The 24,177-nt window shown below is 40.3% G+C and overlaps 3 protein-coding genes and 1 non-coding gene across 4 annotated transcripts; 1 reads left to right on the top strand and 3 right to left on the bottom strand.

The window, feature by feature from the left end:
• Positions 1-2,594: 2,594 nt before the first annotated feature.
• Positions 2,595-2,701, bottom strand: LOC112088709. Its single transcript, XR_002900655.1, has one exon. It is a non-coding gene; the product is annotated as a small nucleolar RNA R71 (small nucleolar RNA).
• Positions 2,702-5,739: 3,038 nt separating this feature from the next.
• On the top strand, positions 5,740-7,763 carry LOC112088377. Its single transcript, XM_024158644.1, has 6 exons — positions 5,740-5,931; positions 6,008-6,495; positions 6,642-6,752; positions 6,817-7,023; positions 7,265-7,409; positions 7,581-7,763. The coding sequence occupies exons 1-6, from the start codon at positions 5,740-5,742 to the stop codon at positions 7,761-7,763; spliced, it is 1,326 nt and encodes a 441-aa protein (XP_024014412.1).
• A 3,548-nt stretch (positions 7,764-11,311) lies between these two features.
• LOC112088376 lies at positions 11,312-11,881 on the bottom strand. The gene is made up of 2 exons (XM_024158643.1): positions 11,529-11,881; positions 11,312-11,414 (listed from the first exon to the last, which is right to left on the bottom strand). Exons 1-2 carry the CDS (start codon positions 11,879-11,881, stop codon positions 11,312-11,314), a joined length of 456 nt encoding a protein of 151 aa, XP_024014411.1.
• Positions 11,882-19,826: 7,945 nt separating this feature from the next.
• On the bottom strand, positions 19,827-20,213 carry LOC112088375 (uncharacterized mitochondrial protein AtMg00810-like). Its single transcript, XM_024158642.1, has one exon. It carries the CDS (start codon positions 20,211-20,213, stop codon positions 19,827-19,829), a length of 387 nt encoding a protein of 128 aa, XP_024014410.1.
• Positions 20,214-24,177: the final 3,964 nt, after the last annotated feature.

Raw genomic sequence — 24,177 nt, 5'->3', positions numbered from 1 at the left:
AGAAAATCTAAGGGCTGACCAGCGGACTAGAGGCGTCCATGTTTCTGACAAAATCCATTGACCTGAGCTAATTTCTGAGCTTTTCCTTTTACCTATTCGATATGACCAGTGTTCACTGGGCTTGACTCCTCATTCATACCTGATAAACAAGGACTTGTGTGATGAAAAAAATAAATTTGGTACTCCTCTCCCTTAACTAAAGCTGAAAAGATGAGATGATTTTTTTTTCAAAGTAAAGGGGTAAGAAAATTTCCTGTGACCTCACTATTTTACTTTAGAGAGAAATGATCACACAAAGATTGGAAGTGAGAGGTAGGAAAGTTTCTCGTGACCTCATTATTCACCTACAACTTTGATTAAAAAAAAAACGTTTGCAAATAAATAAGTTCGAGGAAGAGGAAGAGTACATTTGTGTGTTTGGTTAGTTTGTCATGGTCTAGTATGGGAATGAGTCTAGAAGGCCCTTGGCATTGGTTTCATCAGTGAGACCCAGCGATGATGGGATATGGATAATGTCGTGAAATTATGGATCTAATCTGGGAAGCTGCAATGTCTGCGGAGAAGTACATGAAGGTTCGATTTGGATTGATGTTGCAACAGGTCGTCCGCATGCTATGGTCAAATTTACGGTCTTCTGAGTTTTTGCGAGTTCCACCATTGTCTAATCAATTTTTCTGGAACTAGATTTTAGTTTGTTTGAAACAAATGTCTAAGTCCGGAGAAATTGATAAGTGGAGATTTTGACTCATTATAACCTGTGTTTACTGATATTTTTTGAGTCTTTTGAGTATTTGTCAAGTCGTTTCAGGTAACTATGAAGCTTAAGGCGATGAATTGGAGCAGCTGGAGCTTTTAATGCAAAAAGGAGCTGAAGCTGAGCAAAAGAGGCCAATTTACACAAAGTTGGATCATTCTTGGTTGGGAGCACTTGCTCCTGATTTTACCCTTTCGTGGAGCACCTGCTCTAACCGCCTAGAGAAAAATAAAAAAATCGACTTTTACCTAATTTTGGGATCAGAAAGAGAATAAAAAGTCCAGAGCCGCCTCAAAAACAGAACGACGTTTTACAGACTTTTTTTTACGTTTTCTTTTTACAATTTTGTGGACTTGAGAGTTTTTACTTGTAAGCTTTTGGGAGAAGAAATCTGCTACACTTTGAGAAGAATTCTGAACCCTATTATTACTTCTGCGATTTTATTTTCATGAATTCCTTTTCATCTGTTGCTGTGTTTCTTTTCTCCATGTCTGAGTAGATCTCTTAGCTAGATTAAGGTTTTCAAAGGATTTCATGAGTTAGCGAATTGGATGCAAATAGGGTTTAAAATCGATTGTCTTCACTTCTATTAGACTTAACGCTTAGGTTGAACTGGCCATTCAATTTACGATCTTAGGTTAATCTATTCATCAAAAGTGTAATAGGTTGCTAGAACAAACACTGGTGAGCGATTTATCCTTATCCAACGACAGTTGAAGTTAAGGCAAATCGTGAACAGATCAAACCTGCTCGTTAATGCTTGTCTGCAATTTTCTAGGTTCAAACGACAGTTTAGAATTTAGGTTGTTAGATAAAGTTATCGAGATCACGACAGTGGATCGATAAGCTTTTATATTTGAGTTCGAGACATGCATTTAAGTTGTGCCCTGAATAGTCATCTGATTCTCATCTCTGAAACTCCTGCGAATTACCTTGATCTAGTGCTTGTTTTAATTTGAATTTAAATTTTCTTTAGCTTGCTTTTACTTGTCGTTAAAGTTACAAACCACCCATCTTTTGTCTTAGCTTTAATTCAGTCCTTTTAGAGTCTTAGAGTAACATTGGTCCTCTGGATTTCGAATCTTTTATATTACAATCTCATCACTGTTCTATTGCAGTAGAAACTAGGAGATACATCCAGTTGAAATCAATTTTTGGCGCTGTTGCGACATGGACCAATTCGTAACCTCTGATTCTTGGTTTGAAATTCAGACTAAGACCTCACTAACTTTTCTCTTTTTCTCTTGTCTGCGTGTGTTTGAGGTGCATGACAAACAAGTCTACAAGGAGCAGCTGCACCGAGGATCTTGTTTCTTTGTCAAACGCCGAGCTAGCAAGAGTCGAGCGAGAAAACAGACGTCAAAGGCCTATTTTTGCCAACATGGGCGATCAGGGCAACAACAACGTGTTAGCTGAGATGCAGCAGCTTCGGCAACAATTGGACCAGTTGCAAAAAGCTCAGCAAGACAGACAACAGCTACAACCTGCGATCGGAGACAAGAACAATCCACATGCTTTCTACCAAAACAGAGCTGCGATTGATCCTCCAACGATTAACAGGCAAGACTTTGAGATCAAACCTCAGTTGATCTCATTGGTGAAGCAGCATCTATTCCATGGGCTTCCTGCTGAAATTCCTGCTGAGAATGTTGAGGAGATTTTCAGTACGATTGGATCAAATGGGATACCAAGCGATTTTCTGAAGTGCAAGCTTTTTCCATTCTCACTTGCGGATAAAGCTTCGCGCTGGTTGAAGTCATTGCCAGCTGGGTCATTGACTACTTGGACAGAGTGCAGATCAGCGTTTTTGGACCACTTCTACACTAAGTCCAAAACTGCAGCTCTGAGGAATAAGATCTCTTCGTTCAGACAACAACCTAGTGAAGCTTTCTGCGAAGCTTGGAAAAGGTACAAGGAGTACCGAGGAGAGTGCCCTCACCATGGGTTCTCTGATGAGCAGATTCTTTCAACCTTTTATGATGGTGTCAACTGGGATTACATGAATGCTTTGAATGCAGCTAGCAATGGCGATTTCATGACTAAGTCCAAATCAGGTGCTTATGAGTTGATTGAGAACTTAGCTGCAAGTTCCAGCAATAAATCCCAAGAGTATGACAGGTCTAGCAAAGCAGTTCATAGTGTGGAGTTGAGCAAGATCGATGAGCTTACAGCAAAGGTGAATCTGCTGTTGAAAGAGAACCAGAAATCTGTACATTTTGCTGATGAGATCGGTGATACAAATCTTGCTGAAGAGTTTGTAGAAGCAGAGGATCATGATCAGATGGAGGTGAACTTTGTGAATGGATAAGGGTATGTGAAGAATCGCAGCTTCAACAACTTCAGAAACCACCCGAATTTGTCCTACAGAAGCAACAATGTTGAAAACCCTCATGATCAGGTCTATCCACAGCAAGGAGTGTAGAATCAGTCAGGATTTCAGAAGAAATTCTCCAGCAACTTCCAAGGAAAGCAGTTCATCACCAATCAGAATCGGTTTCAAGGTGGAAATCAGCAGAAGTTGCCTTTCACAAGTCTGCAGACTTCTTCGAGTTTCCCAAATAACTCGCATGATGAGCTGAAAAACTTGATGCAACAACTGCTGGTTAATCAGCAAAAGTCTTCCATGGAGATTAATGCCAAAATGGACACCATGTACAATGATTTGAATGGCAAGTATGAGACAATGTGGACTCATGTGAAGAAGCTGGATGTTCAGGTAGTCCAGACTGCATAAGCTGTGAAGAGATCACCCGGAACTCTCCCTGGAAAAGGTGAAAACCCCAGGAATGAGTTTGTGAATGCTATTGAGCTGAGAAGTGAGAAGACTCTGCATGCTGCACCAACAAGCGCTGTCTCAGAAAAGAGGAAGGAAAAAGACGTAGAGCACCTGCTCCAAGAAGGGGCACCAACTCATGGCGTAAAAACGACGAAAGAGCATACTTTCTCGACTGGAGCACCTGCTCCGAATTCTTGAGCACCTGCTCCAGACGTAGAAGAGACGATTGAGCACCCTGAGCCGACGATAAAGCACCTGCTCCAGCCATCTGCTCCAGTAAAATTTCCTGTCCCATCACGATCCCATCTCTCACCATGAAATGGCATTTCTCCCAGTTGAGCACCAGATGCTTCTCCTCACACCGCTGCAAGACCCTGCACAAATTAGACAAACAAAAAGAAAATGAGCTTTCAAAGACAGAAAAATCGTCCATGAAAACTTACCATTATGTCCTCAATCAGATCGGTAAAAATCGACATCATACAGCGTTGGAAAGTCGCCGGGGCATTGCACAAGCCAAATGGCATCCTGCGGTATGCAAAAATGCAATAAGGACATGTGAATGTCGTCTTCTCCTGATCGTCTGGATGGATTGGAATCTGAAAGAAACCTGAATAACCATCTAAAAACCAATAATAAGGATGGTTAGCAAATCTTTCAAGCATCTGATCAATAAATGGCAAAAGGAAGTGATATTTGCGAGTTGCAGCATTCAATTTTCTGTAATCTATGCACATTCGATGCCCAATAACTGTTCTAGTTGGTATCAGTTCATTCCTATCATTTTTGATCACAGTGATGTCACTTTTCTTAGGAACTACATGAACCGGACTAACCCAATTACTGTCTGAAATCGCATAAATCACACCAGCTTCTAGAAGTTTCATTATCTCTTTCTTAACAACATCTTGTAGATTCGGGTTTAACCTCCTCTGATGTTCTACAGAAGTCATCGATTCATCTTCTAGATGTATTTTATGCATGAAAATATCTGGAGAAATCCCTAGAATGTCATCTAGTGAATATCTTAGAGCTTTCATATACTTTCTAAGTTCACAAAGAATCAAGGCAATCTCTACATTGTTCAATTCAGAGTTCACTATCACAGGGTATGTCGAATTGGGTCCTAGAAACGCGTACCTGAGCCCCACAGGAAGGGGTTTGAGCTCAAGCTTCAGAGCTCTCAATTCGCTCCAAGGTCCATCAATCAAGCCATCGAGAGCAGGTGCTCCAGGATTCGGAGCAGGTACTCCATCGACTTTTTCTGCAGTTGACCTCTCCTTGCCTTCCAAGCTCATTTATGCCACCAGCCTTTGCATCCTCGTGCTTGCATCCAGCATCCTTGCATCCAGCATCCTTGCAAACCCATCAGCTTCCTCACTCAAATACCCATGCTCTCCTTCGGCTTTTGTGAGTGCAACTTCCAAAGGATCAATGGCCAAAACCTCTTCAGCAATGTCTGAACCATCATCTATGACAATTTCTATCCGTCTAGCATTGGCTTCTTGAGGAGTTTATTCATTTCAAATCGCACCACCATATCTCCCAGCTGGAGATCTATGACACCTCTTTTCACATCTATGATTGCACCAGCTGTGCATAAGAAGGATCGACCCAATATCAAAGGATCCTTGGGTTCTTCATCAAGTTCCAGCACCACAAAATCTACTGGAATGAGTGTATCGCCTATCTGAACATGCAGATCCTCAAGTATACCAACAGGAAATTTGGTTGATCTATCAGCGAACACCAGCAAGATTTTTGTCGGCTTGAATCTAGTGTACCCCAATCGCTTGGCTACAGAATAAGGCATCAGAATCACACTTGAACCCATATCGCAGAGGGACCTTGCAAACAGCACATTACCAATCCTGACTGAGAGAACAAATCTTCCTGGATCACTTCTCTTCTTCAGCACCTTGTTCTGCAACACAGCACTGCACTCCTTCGAGACCATCATGACACTCTCTTCCTCACCAGCTTTCTCAGAAACTAATCTCTTCATGTATCGCTTAAGGGCTGGTATCATCTGGACAGCATCAGCTAGAGGGAGTTTCACAGTTAAATCCTTCAGCATCTCCCTGCATTATGTCTCCTCTACGTCCTTGCAGGACTTCTTTGGTGGAACTGGGTAAGGTACCTTAGACGTACAAACTCTTACAAAATCTCAGAGAAAGGGATCGAAGTGGACAGGGCAAAGATCGAGGTGATGATGAGTCTGCAACCACCAACATCAGTCAAAGGGGTTCGCAGTTTTCTGGGTCATGCTGGTTTTTACAAACGCTTCATCAAAGACTTCTCAAAGATTGCTAGACCTCTGACGCAGCTGCTGTGCAAGGATGTGAAATTCGAGTTCGATGATGCATGTTTGGAGGCATTTCACACGATAAAAGGAGTTTTGGTCAGCGCTCCTATTGTCCAGCCACCAGATTGGGAACTACCTTTTGAGGTCATGACCGATGCTAGTGATTATGCAGTGGGAGCAGTGCTGGGACAGAGGAAAGAAAAGAGGCTCCATGTCATCTATTATGCCAGCCAAACACTCGACGAAGCTCAGTGCAGATATGCCACAATTGAAAAAGGAGCTTCTTGCAGTGGTCTATGCCTTTGAGAATTTCAGGTCTTACCTTGTTGGGTCGAAGGTTGTTGTTCACACAGACCATGCAGTGCTAAAATACCTGTTGACAAAGAAGGATGTCAAGCCAAGGCTCCTTAGATGGATCCTTTTGCTGCAGGAGTTTGATTTGGAGATCAAAGACAAAAAGAGGATTGATAATGGTGTTGCAGACCACTTGTCGAGGCTGAAGATTGATGAAGACATTCCACTAGATGACAGCCTCCCTGATGAACAGGTTTACGCCATTGATATTTCTGGGTTCGACGAGCACCTCCTCCAGCTTAGAGCACCTGCTCTGACGAGTTTTTGCAACTCAGTTGACGTAGATCGACATCCCAATTTTCCTTGGTTTGGAGAGATTGCAAATTACCTTGCTGCAGATTAGGAACCTGCAGATTTCGTGGGAAATAAGACGAAGAAGTTTCTGAAGGACGTGAGGCACTACTTTTGGGATGAGTCTTACTTATACAGGCATTGATCTGATGGGATTTCAGGAGATGTGTAGCTGATGAGGAGATACCTGGGGTCTTGTTTCATTGCCATGGTTCACCTTATGCTGGTCACTTTGCCACTTTTAAAACAGTGTCAAAGATTCTTCAGGCTGGGTATTGGTGTCCTACTATATTCCGAGATGCACAGAGTTTTAAATCTAGGTGTAACACATGCCAGAGGCAAGGGAACAATATCAGGAGAAATGAGATGCCTTAGAACTTCATCCTGGGGTATCGAGTTCATGGGGCCATTTCTATCATCTTATGGCACTGAGTATATTTTGGTGGCAGTTGACTATGTGTCAAAGTGGGTCGAAGCTCTGGCTAGCCCTACAAATGACGCAAATGTGGTTCTGAAGATGTTCAAATCTGTCATATTCCCAAGGTTTGGTGTGCCATGTGTTGTGATCAGTGATGGAGGTTCTCACTTCATCAACAAATTTTTTGAGAACTTGTTGAAGAAGAATGGTGTTAATTAAGTACAAGGTGGCGACCCCATACCATCCTCAGACAAGTGGGCAGGTCGAGATTATTAACAGGGAGATCAAAAACATTTTGCAGAAAACTGTAAGCACCACAAAAAAGAATTGGTCAGTGAAACTTGATGATGCTCTTCGGACGTATAGGACAGCTTACAAGACACCATTGGGGACTACACCATTTCACTTGGTGTATAGAAAAACTTGTCATCTCCCAATGAAACTCGAGTATAAAGCTGCTTGGGCGATGAAGTTGCTGAATTTCGATGCTAGAAGTGCTCATGAGAGGAGAGTGATGCAGCTCCACGAGCTGGAGGAAATTAGGCATCTGGCCTATGGGAATTCGAAAATCTAAAAGGAGAAAACCAAAGCTTTCCATGACAAGAGGATCCTCAATAGGACTTTTGCACCAAACGATCAGGTGCTGCTGTTTAATTCTTGATTAAAGCTTTTTCCTGGAAAGCTGAGATCAAGGTGGTCTGGACCTTTCATCATCAAAGAGGTTCGACCATATGGTGTTGTAGTGTTGTTGGACACTAAAGGAGGCGAGTTCGTTGTCAATGGACAGAGGTTGAAGCCATATCTTGCTGGTCCAAATGTCGCAGAAGGTGAATTACTCACCTTAAGCGATCCTCCTCAAGCTTAAATGGCTTTCCAAGTCAAGCTAGTGACTTAAAAGAAGCGCTTGGTGGGTGGCAACCCACCGGTAAGAGTCTCTAACTTTGTGTCTTTCAATTTTTAGCTACTAACTTTGCTTTTAGGTTCTTTGTTTTCATCAAAAAAAAAACAGGTAGAAGGTTTCAGCGTGAGAAAGGATGTGAGGAAGAAGAAGAAGAGGCAACCCGCTCCATCTGCTGGGTTGGATGCTCGCAGCGTAAAAAAATGACGAAGGAGCACCCACACCTCTGTCGGAGCACCTGCTCCACGGGGTGCTCCAGACGAAACATTGACAAGGGAGCAACCCAAGGGAAACCAGAGCACCTGCTCTGGCACCTGCTCCAGACAAACAATTGACGAGGGAGCACCCAGCTCTGTTCCGGAGCACCTGCTCCGCCAGGGTGCTCTACATGTGCGAACAAGGTAAGTTTTCTAGGTACTTCTCTAGCTTATTTTCACACCAGGGACGGTGTGAAGTAAGTCCGGGGGAGGGTCGTGCCTCTTGTACTTATTTATTTTATCCTCACTCTTTTAGCACTTTCTTTGAGTCAGTTGTTTTTACTTTCTTTGAGTCATTTTGTTTTTTTGAGTGAGTCTGTCATATGAGTTAAGTCAAAACTTGTGAGAACTAGGACCAAATCTATGATGAGTTTAGACAATTTGTGAATTTTGACTATGTTCTTTTTAGTGACCATGCTGCAAAATCAGTCTAGATCCGACTAAAGGAAAATCTAAGGGCTGACCAGCGGACTAGAGGCGTACATGTTTCTGACATAATCCATTGACCTGACCTAATTTCTGAGTTCTTCCTTTTACCTCATCGATGTGATCAGTGTTCACAGGACTTGACTCCTCATTCATACCTGACAAACAAGGACCTGTGTGATGAAAAAAAAAAAATTTGGTACTCCTCTCCCTTAACTAAAGCTGAAAAGATGAGATGATTTTTTTTTCAAAGTAAAGGAGTAAGAAAATTTCCTGTGACCTCACTATTTTACTTTAGAGAGAAATGATCACACAAGGATTGGAAGTGAAAGGTAGGAAAGTTTCCTGTGACCTCATTATTCACCTACAACTTTTATTTAAAATAAAAAAATAAAAACGGCTGCAAATGAATAAGTTCGAGGGAGAGGAAGAGTACCTTTGTGTGTTTGGTCAGTTTGTCATGGTATAGTATGGGAATGAGTCTAGAAGGCTATTGGAATTGGTTTCATCAGTGAGACCCAGCGATGATGGAATATGGATAATGTCGTGAAATTATGGATCTAATCTGGGAAGCTGCAATGTCTGCGGAGAAGTACATGAAGGTTCGATTTGGATTAATGTTGCAACAGGTCGTTCGCATGCTATGGTCAAATTTACGGTCTTATGAGTTTTTGCGAGTTCCCACCATTGTCTAATCAATTTTTCTGGAACTAGATTTTAGTTTGTCTGAGGACAAACAAAGGTCTAAGTCTGGGGAAATTGATAAGTGGAAATTTTGACTCATTATAACCTGTGTTTACTGATATTTTTTGAGTCTTTTGAGTCTTTGTCAAGTCGTTTCAGGTAACTAGGAGAGTTAAGGCGATGGATTGGAGCAGCTAGAGCTTTTGATGTAAAAAGGAGCTGAAGCTGAGCAAAAGAGTCCAATTTACACGAAGTTAGATCATTCTTGGTCGGGAGCACCTGCTCCCGATTTCACCCTTTCGTGGAGCACCTGCTCCAACCGCCTGGAGAAAAATAAGGAAATCGACTTTTACCTAATTTTGGGATCAGAAAGAGAATAAAAAGTCCAGAGCCGCCTCAAAAACAGAACGAAGTTTTACAGACTTTCTTTTATGTATTCTTTTTACAGTTTTCTGGACTTGAGAGTTTTTACTTATAAGCTTTTGGGAGAAGAAATCTGCTACACTTTGAGAAGAATTCTGAACCGTATTATTACTTCTGCGATTTTATTTTCATGAATTCCTTTTCGCCATGTCTGAGTAGATCTCTTAGCTAGATTAAGGTTTTCAAAGGATTTCATTAGTTAGAGAATTGGATGCAAATAGGGTTTAAAATCGATTGTCTTCACCTCTGTTAGACTTAACGCTTAGGTTGAACTGGCCAATCAATTTACGATCTTAGGTTAATCTATTCATCAAAAGTGTAATAGGTTGCTAGAACAAACACTGGTGAGCGATTTGTCCTTAGCCAACGACAGTTGAAGTTAAGGCAAATCGTGAACAGATTAAACCTGCTCGTTAATGCTTGTCAGCAATTTTCTAGGTTCAAACGACAGTTTAGAATTTAGGTTGTTAGATAAAGTTATCGAGATCACGACAGTGGATCGATAAGCTTTTATGTTTGAGTTCAAGACCTGCATTTAAGTTGTGCCCTGAATAGTCATCTGATTCTCATCTCTGAAACTCCTGCAAATTACCTTGATCTAGTGCTTGTTTTAATTTGAATTTAAATTGTCTTTAGCTTGCTTTTACTTGTCGTTAAAGTTATAAAGCAACCATCTTTAGTCTTAGCTTTAGTTCAGTCCTTTTAGAGTCTTAGAGTACCACTGGACCTCTGGATTCCAAATCTTTTATATTAGAATCTCATCACTATTAGAATCTCATCACTATTAGAATCTCATCACTGTTCTACTGCAGTAGAAACTAGGAGATACATCCAGTTGGAATCATTTTTACTCTAAAGTATCAACAGCACATGCATATACCGAAATCAACACTTAGACACCATAAAACTCCCTTTCAAATTTTTTTGCCGAATTTCAAAGAGGGGAATTGCGAATTATACCTGTGCTGGGTGTCAAAATTGATTGCAGAAACAGATAGAGGGCAGAAAACCGATCGATTTAGACCCAAAAAACGTTGAAAACGGAGGAGAATTGGAAAAGTTGGGTTTTGGAGCTTTAAGGGTCGATAATGGCAAAGAAATAGAGAGGAAAGAGAAAGAGTTTGGGGTCGGGGTCTTAAAGGGAAAAGTCGGGTAGGATAAAAGATTTATGGGAAAAATCTTTTTTTTTTAAAAAAAATTGCACATTGGTCCCCGATTTCCGTTTAAAATTCCCAATTTTCTTGAAAACTTACCTGGCAGCGCAGAGCACCCTGGCGGAGCAGGTGCTCTGGACCAGAGCAGGGTGCTCCCTCGTCTTTTCTTCGTCTGGAGCACCAAGCGGAGCAGGTGCTCCCGTCTCCCTCTGGTTGCTCCTTCGTGACATTGTCCGTGGTGAGCACCCCGTGGAGCAGGTGCTCCGACAGGGGGGGGGGGAGTGCTCCTTCATCAGATTTTACGTGGTGAGCAACCAACCCAGCAGGCGGAGCATGTGCTCTGGTTGATTGATTTTCTCTTCTTCTTCTTTTCACCTCCATTGCTGAAAATCTATCTACCTCTTTTTTTTTTTTCTTTTTTCTTTTTTTTCTTTTTATGTTTGAAAACAAAGAACCTTAAACAAAGTTAGTAGCAAAAGAAATTGAAAGACACAAAGTTAGAGACTCTTACCGGTGGGTTGCCTCCCACCAAGCGCTCGTTTTAAGTCACTAGCTTGACTTTGAGGGCCATTCAGGCTTGAGGAGTGTCGCTTAAGGTGAGTGATTCACCTTCCGTGACATGTGGACCAGTGAGGTATGGCTTCAACCTCTGCCCATTGACGACGAACTCTCCTCTTTTAGTGTCCAGTAACACTACAGCTCCATATGGTCAAACTTCTTTGATGATGAAGGGTCCAGACCACCTTGATCTCAGCTTTCTAGGAAAAAACTTCAATCGAGAATTAAACAGCAGCACTTGATCGTTTGGTGCAAAACTCCTGCTGAGGATCCTCTTGTCATGGAAAGCTTTGGTTCTCTCCTTGTAAATTTTCGAGTTTTCATAGGCCAGGTGCCTAATCTCCTCCAACTCGTGCAGCTGCATTACTCTCCTCTCATGAGCACTTCTAGCATCAAAATTCAGAAACTTTACTGTCCAAGCAGCTTTGTACTCGAGTTCCACTGGGAGATGACAAGCTTTTCCATACACCAAGTGAAATGGTGTAGTCCCCAAAGGTGTCTTGTAAGCCGTCCTATACGTCCAAAGAGCTTCATGAAGCTTCACCGACCAATCTTTCCTTGTGGTGCTTACAGTTTTCTGCATAATGTTTTTGATCTCACTGTTGGAAATCTCAACCTGCCCAATCGTCTGAGGATGGTATGGAGTCGCCCCCTTGTGTGTTACACCATTCTTCTTCAACAAGTTCTCAAAAAATTTGTTGATGAAGTGAGAACCTTAATCGCTGATCACAACTCGAGGCACACCAATCCTTGGGAATATGACAGATTTGAACATCTTCAAAACTACTTTAGCGTCATTTGTAGGGCTAGCCAGAGCTTCGACCTACTTTGACACATAGTCAACTGCCACCAGAATATACTCATTGCCATAAGATGATGAAAATGGCCCCATGAATTCGATAACCCAGACATCAAAAATCTCCACTTTCCAAAATGAAGTTCTGCGGGATCTCATTTCTCCTGCTTATGTTGCCTTGCCTCCGGCATGTGTCACACCTGGATATGAATCTCTGCGCATCTCGGAACATAGTAGGCCACCAATACCTAGCCAGGAGAATCTTTGACACTGTTTTAAAAGTGGCAAAGTGACCAGCATAAGGTGAACCATGGAAATGAAACAAGACCCCAGGTACCTCCTCATTAGCTACACATCTCCTGAAAATCCCATCAGAGAAATGTCTATATAAGTTAGGCTCATCCCAAAAGTAATGTCTCACATCCTTCAAGAATTTTTTCTTCTTATTCCCACGAAATCCACAGGTTCCTTTTATGCAGCAAGGTAGTTTGCAATCTCTCCAAAACAAGGGAAACCAGAATGCCAAGTTACTTCAACTGAGCTGCAAAAATTTGTCAGAGCAGGTGCTCTAGGCTGGAGCAGGTGCTCGTCGAACCCAGAAACATCAATGGCGTATACTTGTTCATCAGGGAGGTTGTCATCTAGTGGAATGTCATCATCAATCATCTTCAGCCTTGAAAGGTGATCTGCAACAACATTCTCGATCCCCTTTTTGTCTTTGATCTCCAAATCAAATTCCTGCAGCAAAAGGATCCATATAAGGAGCCTTGGCTTGGCATCCTTCTTCGTCAAGAGATAATTCAGCGCAGCATGATCAGTGTGGACAACAACCTTCGATCCAACAAGGTAAGACCTGAAATTCTCAAAGGCATAAACCACTGCTAAAAGCTATTTTTCGGTTGTGGCATATCTGCACTGAGCTTCGTCGAGTGTTCGGCTGGCATAATAAATGACATGGAGCCTCTTTTCTTTCCTCTAACCAGCATTGCTCCTACTGCATAGTCACTAGCATCGGTCATGACCTCAAAAGGCAGTTCCCAATCTGGTGGTTGGACAATAAGAGCGCTAACCAAAGCTCCTTTGATCGTATGAAATGCCTCCTAAATGCATCATCGAACTCGAATTTCACATCCTTGCACAGCAACTGCATCAGAGGGCTAGCAATCTTTGAGAAGTCTTTGATGAAGCGTCTGTAAAACCCAGCATTACCCAGAAAACTGCAGACCTCTTTGACTGATGTTGGTGGCTGCAGACTCATCATCACCTCGATCTTTGCCCTGTCTACTTTGATCCCTTTCTCTGAGATTTTGTGTCCCAGCATGATCCCATCTCTCACCATGAAATGGCATTTCTCCTAGTTGAGCACCAGATACTTCTCCTCACACCGCTGCAAGATCCTGCACAAACTAGACAAACAGACAGAAAATGAGCTTTCATATACAGAAAAATCGTCCATGAAAACTTCCATTATGTCTTCAATCAGATCAGTAAAAACCGACATCATGCAGCGTTGGAAAATCGCCGGGGCATTGCACAGGTCAAATGGCATTCTGCAGTATGCAAAAGTGCCATAAGGACATGTGAATGTCGTCTTCTCCTGGTCGTCTGGGTGGATTGGGATCTGAAAGAAACCTGAATAACCATCTAAAAAACAGTAGTAAGGATGGTTAGCCAATATCTCAAGCATCTGATCAATAAATGGCAAAGGGAAATGATCTTTGCGAGTTGCAGCATTCAATTTCCTGTAATCTATGCACATTTGATGCCCAGTAACAGTTCTAGTTGGTATCAATTCATTCCTATTATCTTTGATCACAGTGATGCCACCTTTCTTAAGAACTACATGAACGAAAACAGCATCATTATGGGAATGTACATGCGGATATGCCTATATTGCATTTGCGGGTAAAAGAGTAATTGAACAAACATTACCGGACTAACCCAATTACTGTCTGAAATTGAATAAATCACACCAGCTTCTAGAAGCTTCATTATCTCCTTCTTAACAACATCTTGTAGATTCGGGTTTAACCTCCTCCTCGGCAATGGCGCCAAAAATTGATTCTAACAGGATGTATCTCCTAGTTTCTACTGCAATAGAACATCTTTGAGATTTTAATATAAATGATTTGAAATCCTGAGGACCAGTGTTACTCTATGACTCTACGAGGACTGAAACAAAGCTAAGACGAAAGATAACTTGATTTTAACTTTAACGACAAGTAAAAGCAAACTAAAGACGATTGAAATTCGAATTAAAACAAGCACTAGACCAAGGAAATTGGCAGGAGTTTCAGAGAAGAGAATCAAATGACTATTCAGGAAACAATTTAAATGCAGGTCTCGAACTCAAACATAAACGCATATCAACCCACTGTCGTGGCACCGATAACTTTGTCTAGCAACCTAATTCTAAACTGTCGTTTGAACCTAGAAAATTGCAGACAAGCATTAACAAACAGGTTTGATCTGTCCACGATTTGTCTTAACTTCAACTGTCGTTGGCTAAGGACAAAACCTATTACACTTTTGATGAATAGATTAACCTATGATCGTAAATTGAGTGATAAGTTTAACTTAAGCATTAAGTTTAACAATGGTGAAGACAATCGATATCAAGCCCTATTTGTATCCAATTCTCTAACTCATTAAATCCTTTGAAAACCTTAATCTAGCTAAGAGATCTACTCAGACATGAAGAAAAGAAACACAACAACAAATGAAAAGGAATTCATGAAATAAATCTAAGAAACGATAAGGGGATTCAGAATTCTTCTCAAAGTGTAGCAGGAATTCCTCTCCCAAAAGCTTACAAGCAAAAACTCTCTAGTCTAGAAATTGTAAAAGAAAGCGTAGAAAAACAGAATAGGCGGCTCTGGTATTCTTATTCCCTTTCACGCAACTTGGAGCTAGGTAAAATTATTTCCTTATTTTTCTCCAGAGGTTGGAGCAGGTGCTCCACGGAAGGTCGAAATCGGGAGCAGGTGCTCCGCAGAAAACTTCTCCAACTGCGTATGAAAATCTGCTCCTTTTTGCTCACTTTCATCTCTTTTTGCTCCAATGCCTTCCAGACACTCACATCCTCTGCTAAAGCCACTTATCAGTTAGACCGGTGTATTTTCCGGATTAGCGACTGCCTGAGAAGATTGTGAACTTTTCTGGAATGTGGGAGCTGGGAGCTTTTCACAAGTCTTCGAAGCTTCAACAAGTTTTTCTGATTAACCTCAAGGGATAAAGAATGACGACACTGGAATATCAACAATTGGAACTGAGGATTCTGCCGGATTTGAGACACAAGTCACAGAAAGAGATGCATCAGGATTGGATGCAATCTGCAAAGTCTCTTTTACTAAGGGCAGCGAGGATTGAGTGGAATGAGCCGACTACCGATTCAGAATAGGCCACCGAGGATCTGGAGAAGAGGAGTTAACGGCGACAATGTCGGAAGTCTCCGAAATGTTGCGCTTTAGAGAGTTTTTGTTGGTAGAAGGGACTGTTTTCGTCACCAGAGAGCTTCCAGAAGCAAGTTTTGCCGCTGGGTGAATTAGTTCCAGTGTAATCGAGTTCATTATCCTCTCCAACGACGGTATCATTGAATCGTAATCAGTCACTGAAATTTCTCCTGTAACCATGGTGAAAATAAAGATCTAACGGGAGAATGAAAGAGATGACTGGACCACCAATGTCTGAGGTTAGTGATCCTTTGTAGAAGAGCTTCGGGAAGCAGCCGGCAATGAAACCGCAACGGCGGAGTCGGAAAGAAAATGATTTAGGTTTTTTTTTTCCTATTATAGAGAGAATTTGGGGGCGCGTGATAATACGTGCGAATATAGTTAAAAAACAAAACTATAGATGATAAAGAAAGCATCAGAAGGCTCTAAGACCACCTCCAACAGAGATTCAAGAGGGGTTCTTGACCAAAAACATCAGAAGACTCTAAGACCACCTTCAACAGGGGTTAAAGCTCTAAAACCACCTCCAAAAGGCAAACTGGTATTAAAAAATACAAAGGAAAAGGCCCAGTTTGCTAAGAACCGGTTCTTAGGTGTTTTAGAGACTGTCTCTTAGAGACATGTATCTTCTTGTTATTGGCTTTTTTTTCTGTGAATTTCCAATGTCTATTTTTGTTTATTTTCTCTCATCCTCGAAACGATTATGGAGGATTTGCAGCAGCCAGCGCTGAAGAATCTCAAATCGCAGGAGGAGGATAAAGTTGATCTGAGTTTCCCAGCGAAATCGAATCCCATCTTGATGGCATCCAAGGTGTCTCGGTCCATGAATTTCATCTCTTCTTTGGAGATACGCCAAATCGCAGTAGTCGGCGCGGGCGGCCAAGAGGAGGCCTGAGAGCACTTATATTTCACTCAAAACAGGCCTGAGAGCACTTGTCTTCCTTTATCTACACTATTTTGTTAGCGGATTGGTTCAGTTTTTATCAGCTTCTCATTTATTCATGATGTTATGCCAGGTTCTGATGTGGTAATGAACCCAATTGTATTTCACAAGTTCTGATCAAACCACATATCATTAATTGAATGATTCATTCTATTACTTTGTTAGGCCTTTGAAGCTGGGATTATCTGGATTAACTGCTCAGAGCCTTGCTTTACGCAAGCTCCATGGGGTGGAATCAAACGCAGTGGATTTGGACGTGAACTAGGAGAATGGTATAGAGACTTTGAGAGAGTCATTGGTGAAGCAGACGTCTAGAGTTGCTATGGTGGAGATCAGGCTCAAGTTCATTGATGTTTCTTCCAAATTTGGACACGATCGTTTCCAGACTGCTCAAGAGAAAGCCAAGTTCTATGGTAGAGTCATCAAAGCTTAGATATTCTTTATTATTCAAATGCCATTAAAACTTTGTTTTGTTCTCTAAGTACTTGTTGTTTTTTCGAATTTTCTCTCTTTGTTGGCCATTTTGTTGTTGGTCAGAGTTCTCAAAGCCCATAATCCCCTAACCCCAAAACCACAAATATTAGTTTCATGTAATATTAGTTTCGTCCCAAGTTTCACTCCATCCTGTGACCTTGCCTAAGGTCCTTTTACCAGTCGAGCTAACGACGCTTGGTAGTTCTCTTGACAATTGAATACATTCTCTCCGGTTTTTTTTTCTTTTTCGCTTAAGAGTATATTGGATTGCATTTGTGAAATTCAGTTTCTGAAGGTTCATTATAATCACCATGTAGTTTCATAGTTTCCAAGTCTATAAAACAGAGAGAAAAGATTCTGTTACAGTAGATAACACTTGAAACTCGAAGATTGGTGGCAATTCGTTGAGCTTGACCCAATTTCAGAGCACTCACATCTTGTTAAAGCTTCAATTCTCTGAATTAACCGATCTTTCTCTTCAAAGGGTGAACCAAAATGGTGTATAGTAAACCGACATAGCTAGTTTTGTTTTTCTGACCTTTAAGCATTGCTACCTTTCGCCATGTCAAAAGAAGAAGCACCAAAACAACAAATGCACACCTACAAGTGTTGTTATGGCTACAGTTAATCGTTTACTCGATCTTTTTGTGACCAAATTTAGCAAGAATCACACATCAATTTACCAAAATTTTTCTGTTACGATCAGTTGAAAAAAAAATGGGTAAGTACCCCTAACGAGGTTCACCAAGAGGAAAAACTATGGAGTTCCAACCTTTTCATTAATTGAAAATTAATTATTAAAAATGGCTAAAAACTCTTTTGTGAGGTTCACTATTGGAGATATTTTTAGAGCTTTGAAATTTTAATCTATATTAACGATATAATATTTTAACATGTTGATAAATTCGTAGAAAAAATTTGTCGTAATATAACGCAAATTTCTTTGCGAAACTTAAAATGAAGAAAAACTTAGGCAGCAAACTAACTATACTTCGTTTCTTCTTATTGCCTAATTGGTCACAACAGCTGCTACGATTCATAATCTTCGTGATTTTATTTCTATTTATAGAACTTAACAAATGTCAATATCCTATTTAGAGGACTAGACCTAAAGTCATGGAGGTTAATATACACACTTGAGTTCAGATAACTCATAAAATATAAACAAAAATATATATTTATAAATTTTACTGGAGTTAATTGACCCACTCACGGAGCTATTTTTTTTAAGTAACTCCCTCACCGCCAGTAGCTACGCGTGGGAATGATAAAATTATGAGTTTTTATGAAATTATGAAATTTAAGTTTAACTGAGAAATTATGAGTTTTTTTATATAAGTCAATAATATTAGAGAAAACAATAATAAGACATTTAAATATTATAATTAACCAACAACATTGATTTTTTTTTTTAAAAAATCAGGATTGAATAACTTAGATGTTATCATTCAATACAAATTTATAACCAATTATCTTCAATATTTGTATTGGAGACTAGATTCTGCAATATTTCTACATGCTTATCAACATAACCACTCCATAGTACAGGAGACATTCTCTTCTTGAATACCCTTATACATTCCCGCCAAAACTAACCGCTAACAGGTAGAAGGAGACAAATAAGAGGAGAGAGAGAGAAAGGGAGTTTCAGAGCCCAAAATTTAAAAGAAAAGATTGGCTAAATTTCAGGAGCTCCAAAAATGGAATTGCGTCGTAGTTCATCGTTTTCTTCTATGACCCTTTTCTCCATTGAGGTGAAACAAAACCCATTTTCTCCCAAAAAACTTAAACATTTTCCGTTTTCGTTACACCTCACGACCTCTTCTTCTTCTTCCTCGGGTTCCCAATTCCCTCAATTTGGGAACCTGAAAATCGCTTCCTCAGCTTCATGATCAAATCTTTAGGTAAAAAAACCCTTAAAATATCATTTTCTTGCAACTAACGGCACCTAACCTAGTTTATACGTTTCGTCCTTCAGAATGGGTCTCAAGCTCTCAAGAGGGCCTGGAAAAGAGAAATCAACTCTGGAAATAATGAGGGGTCACATTCTGATCTAGATTTCAAAGATTAGAAACACGTAAAACTTAAAGAAATAACTCTTCTTTATTGCTTAAGAAAATCACTCAAAACTTAAGCTTCTCACACAAACTCATAAGTGATACCACAGTCTGGTAACTCTTTATATAGTAGATGGAATAGATGACTCCGAATTCCATTAGATCTACTAATTTTCTTTTTCTAGATAACTCCTAAAACACCAACAAGTATTTCCTAATTACTCTAGAAAATATTCTAACTTTATCCTAAGTTAACTTCAAGCTTATCCAACAATCTCTCCTTTAAGCTTGAAGTCATCTTTCTTCAAAACTTGCACACCAATGAGATCTCATCTCTTTAAACTTGATCCTTCCTAAAGTTTTGGTCAAAATGTCATCTCTCTGCTCATTGCTGGGAACATGTTCAACCTCAACTTGTCCATTCTCAACACACTCTCTTATGAAATGAACTCTCCTATGAATGTGTTTTGCTTCTTCCATGAAAGACAGGACTTTTGGTTAGTGCAATTGCTGATTGATTGTCGATTCTTATAGCAACCTTCTCATTCGGTGAACCAGTAACTTCACTAAGTAAATCCTGCAACCATATTGCTTGCTTTGCTGCCTCTGTTTCTGCCATGAACTCAGCCTCACAAGATGATAGAGCCACAATTTCTTGTTTCTGAGAACACCAGCTGATTGGACTCTCTCCAAAATAAAAGATGTGTCCGGCTGTATTCTTCCCATCATCCGGATCAACATTGTGTGAAATGTCGCTATAACCAACTAATTTTGGTTTGGTATCTCTGACCTTGAGCACCTGAACTCTAACCCAGTTCAGTAGTTCCTTGTAGATACCGCAAACACTGTTTTATTGCAGCTCCATAAGACTCTTGGGGGTCCTGCATATAGCGACTAAGAACTCCTACTGCAAAAGATAGATCCGGTCGTGTGTGGATCAAGTAACGAAGACATCCGATTGTCTTCATGTACTTTGTAGCATCGATTTCCTTCTCTTCGATGGATTTCGATAGATGTATTCCGTTCTCCATTGGTGTGTGTGCTAAATTGCAGTTTGCCATTCCAGACTCTTCCAAGATCTTTAAAGCGTATCTTCTTTGGTTCAATGATATTCCTCCCCTGTATTGATGAACCTCAATTCCCAAATAGTACGTTAACTTGCTGAGATCATTCATATCAAATTTTGATGCCATCCTTTCCTTGAATTCGTTAATAACACTTCTTGAGGTTCCGGTTACGAACAAGTCATCCACATAAACTGCCACTAAGAGAAGATGTTATTTTTCTTTCTTTCGATAAACTGACGGTTCCTTTGAGCATCTTTTGAACTGTAGTTGAACAAGTATCTGATTCAATTTATTATTTCATGCCCTCGGAGCTTGTTTTAAGCCATACAAGGCTTTATGCAGCTTGTACACCTTTCCTTCACTTCCGTTTTCTTCGAACCCTTCTGGCTGGGACACAAACACGGTTTCTTTCAACTCTCCATGTAAGAACGCCGTTTTGACGTCAAGGTGGTGTATCTCCCATTCTCTAGAAGCTGTGAGACTAATGAGGAGTCTTACTGTCTCAAGACGAGCCACTGGAGCAAAAACTTCCTCAAAATCAATTCTGTATCATTGCATATAGCCCTTTGCGACCAAACGAGCTTTATGTTTATTAATGCTTCCGTTGGAATTTTGTTTGAGTTTAAAAATCCACTTCAGACCGATCGCTTTTGCTCCAGGTGGTAAGTCTACGAGACTCCAAGTCTGATTCTTCTTAATCGACGCGATCTCGTCTTCACTAGCCATCGTCCATTCCTTTGATTCACTCGCCTCTATGAAGTTCCTTGGTTCATCATTTAGACACAGCAATAACCTCTCTCCTTCTTCTTCTGCAAGACAAACGAAATCTTCGAGGTACTTTGGTTTAGCGGGTTTTCTTTGTGACCTTCTTAGAACTGGTGGAGACTGATGAAGTGTTTCGTTGTCAAAGTCGTTGTTTTCATGAGAAGTTATTGTTTCATCATTATCTGCTTCATCTTCATCTTCATGAGTCTCTGTATCTTTTTCTTGTTCTGCTTCGGACTGCTCTGTTTCGATGCCGTGATTTCCAAAATTTCTGAGTTTTATCTCAAAGCTTCCATCTTGACGCTGATTTGCATTACCAGAGTTCCAGTTCCAGCCATTTGATTCATCGAACACGACATCACGACTGACAATAATATTCCGAGTCTGAGGATCTAGCAACCTATATGCTTTCGATCCAGGTTCTGTTCCAAGATGAACAAGCCTCCTTGATCGATCTTCTAGTTTCTTGAGATGAGGACTCTCCATCTTAGCATAAGCAACACATCCGAATATGCGAAGATGGCTGATGTTTGGCTGATGTTTGGCTTCTTATCTCGGTAAACTTCATAAGGAGTTTTGTCCTTAACTGATCTTGTAGCAACTCGATTTAGGAGATAAGTGGAATGTCTTATCGCCTCTCCCCATAAGTAGTTTGGCACTTGCATATGTTTCATGATGCTTCTTGCCATTCCCATCATCGTTCTGTTACGTCTTTCCACCACACCGTTTTGTTGCGGCATATATGGTGACATTTTACTCCATGTTTATCGCAAAAATCATTAAACTCCTGTGAGACAAATTCTCCTCCTCTATCTGTTCTAAAGGTTTGTAGTCTTGTTCCAGCTTCTTGTTCTGCTAAACTCTTGAATCTTTTGAACTTGTCCAAAGCATCCCTTTTTTCTTTTAGTAAGATGGTCCACATATATATTGAATGATCGTCAATAAGTACAAAGATGTACTTGTTTCCTCCTGCTGTACTTGGTGTTATTGGTCCGCATAAGTCACCATGTACAAAATCGAGTTTCTTGCTGGCTCGATATGTAGCTTGTTGAATACCCTCCTGGTTTGTTTGCCAAGTAAACACGACTTACAGACTCCTTTCTCGATATCGACTTGTGGAATTCCATCTACAAGCTCTCTTTGTATCATACTTTTGATATTAGCCATGTTGACATGCCCTAACCTGGCGTGCCATCTGTTTGATTCATTCATTGTTGTTAGCTGTAGACATGCATCATCTGTAATATGCATTCGAACCTTGTAAAGGCGGTTTCGTGATCTGGTTGCCTTGACAAGCAGTTTCCCTCATTATCGTGCATTGTTAGATAATCTCTTTTCATCCTTATATCACAACCTGATTCCGTAGCTTGTCCAAGACTGGTTATATTGCTTCTTAAGTCTGGAATTTAATAAACACTCTTTATCACTCTTATATCACCGTTTTTGTCGACAAATGATATAGATCCTTTGCCCTTGATGTCAGTTAATGAATCGTCTCCAATCGGACTTTTCCTGTCACAGATTCATCAATCTTTGTGAAGTATCTGCAATCTCCTGTCATGTGGTTACTCGCTCCATTGTCGAGGTACCACAAGTATTCTTCACCGACTTGTGCTTCATACTTGCTTGGAGTACAATTCTTCTTTGTTTAAATATACCACTTCATGCATCAAAGGCTCATCCGCATTTTCTGTATCTTCTTTGCTGTTTTCTTGAGTTTCCTGCAGTTTGAGAAGATGATCAGGGCAGCTCGAAGCGTAATGACCTTGCTTGTAACAACGGTAACAGGTAATTTGCGATAGATCAACGTTTCGTGATTGATCTCTTTCTCCATTGAAACGTCCACGGCCTCTTCCTCTTGAGTAGTACCGTCCTCTGCGTCCTCTACCTCTGTTTTCACCATTAAAATTTCGTTTTTGAGACTCTGTATTTGTCCACATTAGTTTAGTTTGATCTTCTTGAGCTTCTTCTTCTTCTCCTTCATAGATACGTTCTTCATAAGCCTTCAATTTCCCAACAATATCTTTGAAGGTTGTAGCATTAAGATCTAAACTTGCTCTAGAGATGCGACTATGTGAATATACTTCTTCCTTGGGAGGCTTTTAAAAAATTTCTTGACTAGTTTTGATTCCTCACTGTTTACTCCCAACGCAGCAGACTTTGATGAGATCTCAGATAGCTTACCCGATAAATCATCAATATTCTCTGTATCTTTCATCTTGGGGCGGTCGAATTCAGTCATTAGGGTTTGCAATCTTGCTTCTTTAACCCTATCAGCTCCCATATGTCGTGATTTTATTGCTTCCCAAACCTTCTTCGCTGTATCTAGTTCACCGACTTGTAGAAAACAAGGGTTTCTGGTATGGATTGAAACAATAATCCCATCGCCAAGTTGATTTTCTCGTCATCTACTGTCCCGACTTCGATAACTTCCCAGACTTTGTGTACTTTGAGACACACTCTCATCCTCATGGCCCAAACCATATAGTTTGTTGTGCTAAGCATAGGGCATTGGATGGAAGTTGCTCCGCTTCCTTTCTTAGTTTTGTTGTTCGTTGGTATTATATCGCCCATGGTGTTTGAATTCTAGATAATGCTCTGATACCAATTCTATAATTCAAAGATTAGAAACACATAAAACTTAAAGAAATAACTCTTTTTTATTGCTTAAGAAACTCACTCAAAACTTAAGCTTCTCACACAAACTCATAAGTGATACCACAGTCCGGTAACTCCTTATATAGTAGATGGAATAGATGACTCCTAATTCCTTTAGAACTACTAATTTCCTTTTTCTAGATAACTCCTAAAACATCAATAAGTATTTCCTAATTACTCTAGGAAATATTCTAACTTTATCCTAAGTTAACTTCAAGCTTATCCAATGTTGACTTACTTAACCACAAATTCTTACCTAATATAAAAATACTAAAACATCCAATCGTAATATAAAATATCAATTAATGTACTGATATGGTACTGACTCACACTCACTGTTGGGGTGATGAGTCTGATGACAATGAGCTACATAATGAATGACAAAGTCTTTACGAACGGAAAAACGTGGTGGTTCATCTTCATCATGATGTTATGATTTTTTTACTATCCAATCATTAATTAACGAGAATCATGATTTATAACTATAAGGCTATATATGCACTCGGATTCAATTTCAAGGATTAATTCAAGACAAACATGCAGCTAATTTAGGTGAGTTCACGTGTTATTATTCATCACTCCTCACATTTTGAGTTTCCAACACCTAATTCCGACAACAGCCTAAGAGATTCTCTCTCAGACTCACACAATCAGAAACATACAAATG

Source organism: Eutrema salsugineum, unplaced genomic scaffold (genome assembly GCF_000478725.1).
Source record: "Eutrema salsugineum unplaced genomic scaffold, Eutsalg1_0 scaffold_14, whole genome shotgun sequence".
In the NCBI taxonomy this organism is placed as follows: Eukaryota; Viridiplantae; Streptophyta; class Magnoliopsida; order Brassicales; family Brassicaceae; genus Eutrema; species Eutrema salsugineum.
This window is presented reverse-complemented; position numbering and strand designations above follow the sequence as displayed.

Bases quoted from the DNA above. Each gene is read 5' to 3' on its own strand.
- LOC112088377 (XM_024158644.1), top strand. From the start codon at position 5,740: ATGATGAGTCTGCAACCACCAACATCAGTCAAAGGGGTTCGCAGTTTT. The intron at 7,024-7,264 runs GTTTGGTGTGCC...TCGGACGTATAG, and splicing joins AAATCTGTCATATTCCCAAG to GACAGCTTACAAGACACCAT. The intron at 7,410-7,580 runs GTGATGCAGCTC...TTTCCTGGAAAG, and splicing joins GAAGTGCTCATGAGAGGAGA to CTGAGATCAAGGTGGTCTGG.
- LOC112088376 (XM_024158643.1), bottom strand. From the start codon at position 11,881: ATGCAGAAAACTGTAAGCACCACAAGGAAAGATTGGTCGGTGAAGCTT. The intron at 11,415-11,528 runs GTTTAATTCTCG...GGACACTAAAAG, and splicing joins CCAAACGATCAAGTGCTGCT to AGGAGAGTTCGTCGTCAATG.
- LOC112088375 (XM_024158642.1), bottom strand. From the start codon at position 20,213: ATGGCATCAAAATTTGATATGAATGATCTCAGCAAGTTAACGTACTAT.